General features: G+C 70.3%; 1 protein-coding gene across 1 annotated transcript in view; it reads left to right on the top strand.

Moving 5' to 3' along the window:
- Positions 1-6404, top strand: part of TMEM120B (transmembrane protein 120B) — an 18231-nt gene that overhangs the window by 6543 nt on the left and 5284 nt on the right. Inside the window, 6 exon segments of the mRNA XM_012730849.1 lie at positions 2904-2922; positions 2925-3021; positions 3971-4087; positions 4787-4849; positions 5135-5191; positions 5193-5229. Coding sequence (XP_012586303.1) covers positions 2904-2922; positions 2925-3021; positions 3971-4087; positions 4787-4849; positions 5135-5191; positions 5193-5229 — 390 coding nt within the window.

Genomic DNA, 6404 nt, shown 5'->3' with positions numbered 1-6404 from the left:
CGCGGGCGGGCCTTCGCGCTCCGCGGCTTGGCCTCAGCCGTGTGCTTGAGCCGTGCTAGGGAGCCTGGGCTCGCGTTGGCCCCCCCACGGGGCTTGTCGGCACCACGGGGCTCGGCTGCTTCCTGGGCAGACGCACCATGCGGCCCTTTGCCGGGGCACAAGGTCCAGCCCCTGGCTGCAGGGGGGGGTGCCCGGTGTGAGGGGGCTGGCCTTGCAGGGAACCTGCCAGGGCCTTGGTGCAGGGGGAATAGGGAGGGACTGAGGAGCGGGAGGGGAGCTGCTGGGTGAGTGGAGGCGGGAAGGCATCCCCGGACCAGCGCAGATGTGTGGTGGGTATCTCGCCAGTCAGGGCTTGGACTGTCCCGCGGCCCTTCTGGCCCCGCTCCCACGGGGAAGACGAAGACTGGGGCGACTTCTCAGCACTTTGACCCACTGGGCTCCAGGTCATGTCCAGCGAAGTCAAGGGACGGTTTTGCCAGCTCCTGGTCCTGTGTCCAGCGGCAGGACCCTGGCGCCCGGGGTTGCACTCGGTGGGCGGGCAGCCTGGATGGGCGGGCAGCCTGGACGGGCTGTGGCCGCGTTCCTGGGTCTCGCTGCAGCGCGGGTGCAGGAGCGGCAGGCCTGGACATTGTGCCCGGGGCACGCCAGGGTGGTGGCGAGCCTGGCCTGCGCTCTTCCCCAGGAGCAGGGACACTCAGTGGCCCTGTCTGGGGCCACACTGGCCGCAGGTTTTGGTGGCGGCCGCTGGGTCGGGCGGCGCTGGCTGGACAGCTGCAGGCCCCAGACAGCAGGGAGCAGGGCCACCAGCGGGAACGTGGGGCGGAGCCTGGCCCGGGCAGTTAGGCTGGACTTGCCGATGGTGCCACCTGCCCACCTAGCCGTGGACTGCCTGCCGCAGGGCCCAGGCTGCGAGTCACGTGGCGTGTTGTGGAGTGGGCGGCAGGTCCCTGCTGCCCACTGCAGGCTCGGGGTTCCCGTGGAGGTGCCATGTGTCCCGCCAGAAGTGCATCCTCACCCGCTCTACTGCCCAGCCCCAGGGTGCTGGCTCTCTGTGGCTGGGCAGGCGCGGGCTGGTCCTCGAGCTGCTGGTGGGGAGAGGCCAGAGCCCCGGACCCTTACCCTGGGGCTCCCCGCCCAGGGGTCTCTGCCTCGGCCTCTGGCTGCAGGGTCACAGCGCTGAGGGCTGTGGGCACCTGGAGAGCCGCCCTGGGCAGCAGCAGCCTCGAGGCGGCAGGCGGGAGCTGGGCCAGGGCATGCACGCGGTGGCTGTGACCTGCAGCGCCAGGCTGGTGGGCTCGCGTGACCGGGCGGGCCCAGGGCCAGGGTGCTAACACTCTGGGCCTTGGGCAGGCCAGGCAGGCAGTGAGGCCGTGGGTTCACGCAGCCTCGGCCACCACAGGCCCCAGGCCAGTGTCACTGCAGGGAGTCATCACCAGGTGGTGGTCCCAAAGGGGACCGGACACCAGTGTGCAGAAGGTGGGCTCGTCCTCAGGGCCAGGACAGGCTGTGTGGCCCCGCCCGCCCGCCCGAGCATGGCTTCGGGCTCGTGACCATCGGCCGGGGTGACTGCCCTGTCGCTCTGGCCGCGCCTGGGCTGGGCCTGGTGTGGGAAGCCCCGTGCGGCAGTGCCTGGCCAGCCGGTGAGCCGGGCGGGGTGGGGTGCCGTAGGCCCCCGGCAGCCACTGGCCCAGTGCTGCCCCTGCATGGGGCTCTGGCGCCTGCGGATCCCAGCACACGGCCTGCCTGGCCAGCAGCGCCCGTGGCCCTTCCTGCCTGCGCCATGGGGGTCCTGCTGAGGGGCCCTTAGAGGAGACCAGACACGTGTGTGTCTCCCACAGAGGCGGCTCCGTGTTCTCTGGCAGCCAGGCTGTGAGCACCTGTGGCCATGGGGCGCGTGTCCGTGGGGTGGGGGCCACGGGTGCCGAGGCCACCAGGTGGGGGGCTGCAGGCATCCGTGGCCGTTGGGGTCCGGGCAGCCATGTGCCTGGTTTTGATCCGTCCCCGGCAGACGGGCGGCAGCCGCAGCAGGACCCTGAGTGCCTGCATGCCTGGGGGAGGGTGACCCCAGCTCGCAGTGTGTGTGATCCAGAGCTTTCTTTTTATTTAAATATTTATTTACTTATGCAACAGAACTGGGGTGCAGGCCAGAGGTGGGGGTGAGAGGGCTCCCCAGGGTCGGAGTGGATGGACAGAGAACACTGCTGAGGGGCAGCAGCTCTGCTCCCGGGGCCACCTCCTGCGGGCACTGAGCTCCGCAGCGCAGCTCCCACCTGCCGCGCCCCCCCGGGAGGCCCCGCAGGGAAAGTTCCTAGGGTTCTGGGGTTTGACTTCAGGGCTCATACCCTGTGTCTGGGTTTCCGCATCTTTACTGTCCTCGGTTGCTGCTCCCTGCCCGGGTCCCTGGGGTGAGGAGGCGGCTGTCCCCTGCTGGCCAGTTGGTCCTGGCACGCTCCCTGACGGGGCAGCTGAGCAGTGGCTGTGCCAGGCAGGTGGGCTTGAGGGATGGGGGGCAGGCGGGCTTCAGGGGTGTGGCGCGTGCTTCATCCCGACCTGGGCTACTGGCTTCACTGCCAGAGTGAACTGGCCAGGGGATTGAGGGGAGGTGCCCAAGCCCGTGCTGCGCGTGGTGGACCCGGCCGCCCGCCGGTCGGCGACCCTCGCGCCCTCCCGGACAGAATCATCAGAGGGGGGCAGCTCACACCTCCACTCTCAGACTCTGCGGACCGGGCGGGGGCCTGCCCGCAAGGCCCGCGAGCTCTGATCCGGCCCAGGGCGCGCCTGGCCTGGCCGCCGAGCGGCTCCCCGCGCAGCGCGGGTGCCTCCACCCTGGGCAGCGGAGTGGGGGTCTGCGCTGCGCAGCGTGACGGCCCCTGCCTGACGCAGCGAACCCTGCCCGCCCGCAGGAGACGCACCGCCTCTACCGCGAAGGCTGGAGGAGCTGATGGCACTGCAGACCCTGTGCGGCATCTCGGTCCGCAGGCACAGGAGCCGGCTGCAGGGCATGAGGCGCTAGCTGAGCAGGTGCGCGGTGGGGCGGGGCCTGGCGATGAGAGGCGGGGCCTGCGCTCAGGGGCGGGACTTGGGCCCCGGGAGGAGGGCCTCGGAACAAGGGGGTGGAGCCCAGGAGGCGGGACTTGGGACCAGGGGGTATGGCCTGGCAAATGAGGGGTGGGGCTCGGGCCCGGGAACAAGGGGGTGGAGGCCGGACTCGGGGGTCAGGGGCGGGGCCCGGTGATGGGGGCGGGGCTGAAGGGAGGTGGGGTCCGGGTGGGGCGGACCCGGGGCGAGGGGGCGGGGCTTAGGAGGTTGCCCGCTGGGAGGTTGCCGGCCCCCACCTGCCTGGCCATCCTGAGCGAGCTGCAGGGGCCCGCGCCCTGCGGACACCAGGCTCCTTCATTGGGGTCCTGGGGCACTTCTAGACTGCGCAGGGTACAGCGGGGTTGTCCGTGGCCCCTCTGGCCCCTGCCCACTCAGGACCAGGCCTCCGCCTGCTGTGCTGGCCGGTGTCCAGATGCTGCCTGGGGTGGAAGGTGGCTCAGGAGCACCCCGACACCCCAGGAACGAGCCTGTGGCTGTCCACTAAGCTCAGGGCCGCCCCAGGCCTTGGCTGGTTGACAGCTGTGCCTGGAGGCCTGTGCACCCTCCACCTTCCCATGGCCAGGGCCGGTCTCAGGCCGGCACTGCCGCAGCCCACGCCCATCCCCGGCCAGGCAGTGACCCCAGGGCCCGGCCGCCCCCCCCCCCCCCCCCGTCGGTCCGCAGTGGGTTTCGGAGGTAGACCGCCTGTCCTGCTCCCCCACACCCCTTCTATGGAAAATAAATAAATAAAAAGACAAAGCTTGTTAAAGAAACTCGGTCCCTCGGGGCAGAGGGCGGCCCCTGACCCGGCCAGGGCCTCTCCGGGCTCCCTGGGAGGCCCGACCGGCAGCGTCCTGCTGGGGCAACCTGCAGCCTGTGTCCCCCGCGCCAGGTGTGGGTGCTGGGCCGACCACAAGGAGGTGGAGCTCGTCCAGCAGATGGGCGCCAGCGTCAAGGAGCAGCAGCAGGCCCTGTTCGACATGGAGGCCTACTTGCCCAAGAGGAACGGGTAGGCCGGGCCGCCTGGCGCGGGGGGCGGACTGCCGGGAGGGCCAGTAGCGGCCTGAGGCTGGCCCTGGGGAGCCAGGCGCTGACCGGACGCCCCGGGGCCGGGGTCCGTGCAGTCAGAGGGGGCGCTTGGCCCTTGGCTTGCTGGCACACGCCTCCGGGCGGCCCGCCGAGCCCCTCCGCTGGGGCGGGCCTGCAGAGCCCGTGCTGAGAAGAGGGGGTTCTCCTCGAGACAGCCAGCACGCCAGGGAGGCGGGCGGGGTCAGAGGCTTGGGCGCCCCGCTTTGTGTGGTCAGCCTTGGGGCGCTGTTCTCTTGGCCGTGGCCGGCACCGGGGCACGTGTCTCTGGAAGGCTGGGCGGGGGCGAGGGGCTATCCCCGGGGGTCAGTGCAGGCCCTGGGCCCAGGGAGCCGCGTTCCCCAGTGGCGCCAGGGCCGGACAGACCCCCTCTCTGCCTGGGCCACTCCCACGAAACGTCCAGGACTGGCGGCGCCTCGACTCCGGAAGGGGCTTTGGCCCTTGAGTGTTGGCCGCAGGGCTGCATGACCCGGGACCCTGCTGTGCTCACTCGAGTGCCGGCCCTGGCCACACCTGAGCAGTGCAGCACGCCGGCAAGGCCGAGGGCCAGTCTGGCGGGCCCTCTGCCCAGGGCCTGCCTGGCCCGGCCGGGCCGCCGTGATGCCTGCCCGCTCTCCTCCAGGCTCTACTTGACCCTGGTGCTCGGCAGTGGGAACGTGGCCCTGCTCAGCAACTAGGCCAGTGAGTGCGGCCAGTCCAGTTTCCCCTGAAGCACATTGGGGCCCGGCTGGCGCCAAGCCTCGGCCATGAGCCCCGAGCGCGCTTTCCTCGCGGGCTCTGGGGTGGTCACCGGCCGGGGATCGCGGCCTCCCCTGCGGTCCAGGCGCTGCAGCCAGGCTTCCAGGGCGCAGGCTGCGGCGCTCGGCCCGACCCTCCAGCACCACTGGCCACCACAGCTCCCTCCGGAGCCCCAGCCTGGGCGGAGGCCATGGCCCAGCTGCAGGGCAGCCCCTCCGGCCTGTGCTTCAAGATTCGCCTACAAGGACGAGTACGAGAAGTTCAAGCTCTACCTGACCATCGTGCTACTCCTGTCGGTTTGTCCTGCACTACAGGTGGCTGGGATTGGTGGGTGGGCGAGTGGCCAGGGCGAGGTCTCCCGCATCTGCCAGGGTCAGCGCGACAGCGAGGGAGGGACTGGCCACTGACCCTTCAGAGTCTGGCCTGTCTGTGGGGCTGCTGAGGTGACTGGCACCCAGCGACCACGCCATGAACGGCAGTGTTCCCAGGTGACCACGGGATCCGCAGGAGGTGCCCCAAGCAGACGGGTCCTCGGCGGGCGGCCTGAGGGTGCTGAGCGCTCGGGGCTCGGCGGAGTGGTGGTCGGCGGCGGGAGTCCATCTGGCACCAGTGGGCGCTGTGGGAAGGGCAGGGCACCAGCTGCGCTGGACTGCCACGAAGCGGGAGGGGTGGCCGGAAGTGGGGCGGCTGGAAGCTGGGTGGCAGGCAGCGGGTGCCGCGTCTGCATCGCCGTGGGCTGGCATGGCCAGCGCAGCCTCACATGTGAGGCTCAGGGCTGCTGCCGTGGCGGCTGGCCTGGCACCGCGCGGTGGCCCTTGGTGCTCCCAGGCGGGCGGCGGGAGCTTCTCTCCCACCCAGGCACTGAGTGGCCGAACACTGTCCCCAGGCCCTGGCCGCGCCCGCCCCTCTGGCCCGCCCGGTTCCTCCTGGGTCTCCTGGGCGGCCTCGCGCGGTGTTGTGTCCCGCGGCCTGGACTGCAGGAGCTGCGCAGGAGCTGCGTCCCCTCTTGGCCGGCCTTGGCGGCGCAGGCCTGTCCCCTCGAAGCCGCGTTGTTTTTCCCTTTAGTGGTGCTTGTTTACACACACAAGAGCTGGGTGCAGGCCTGAGGTGTGGGTGAGAGGAGCCCCGGAGAGCGGGGAGCAGCACAGGCAGAGCCCCTGGAACGCGCGTCTGGGGTCACGCCCGGCCGGGATGGCCGGACGGCAGTGGCTGGGCAGCCTCCCAGCACCGGGCTGACCCTGACCCCGGGCTGTCGGAGACCAGCTCCAACTTTTGAGGTGTCTGGAGGCAACACAGGCAGGACCCTAAGATGGGCGTGCAGAGATTCCAAGATGGGGAGAGGAGTGGGAGTGAGGAAGACTCAGGAGTCGGAGTTGGGTGCAAATCTTCCTGCTCTGCCTTTAGCAGAGGTTTATTTTATACATTTCCAGCAGGCAGGGGGATGGCATTAGCATACGAAAGGGGTTAAGATCACAATCACCTTTTTTCTAAGAAAATGGTCT

The sequence above is a fragment of the Condylura cristata genome, unplaced genomic scaffold, assembly GCF_000260355.1.
Source record: "Condylura cristata isolate star-nosed mole 26May11 unplaced genomic scaffold, ConCri1.0 scaffold00029, whole genome shotgun sequence".
Classification (NCBI taxonomy): Eukaryota; Metazoa; Chordata; class Mammalia; order Eulipotyphla; family Talpidae; genus Condylura; species Condylura cristata.
This window is presented reverse-complemented; position numbering and strand designations above follow the sequence as displayed.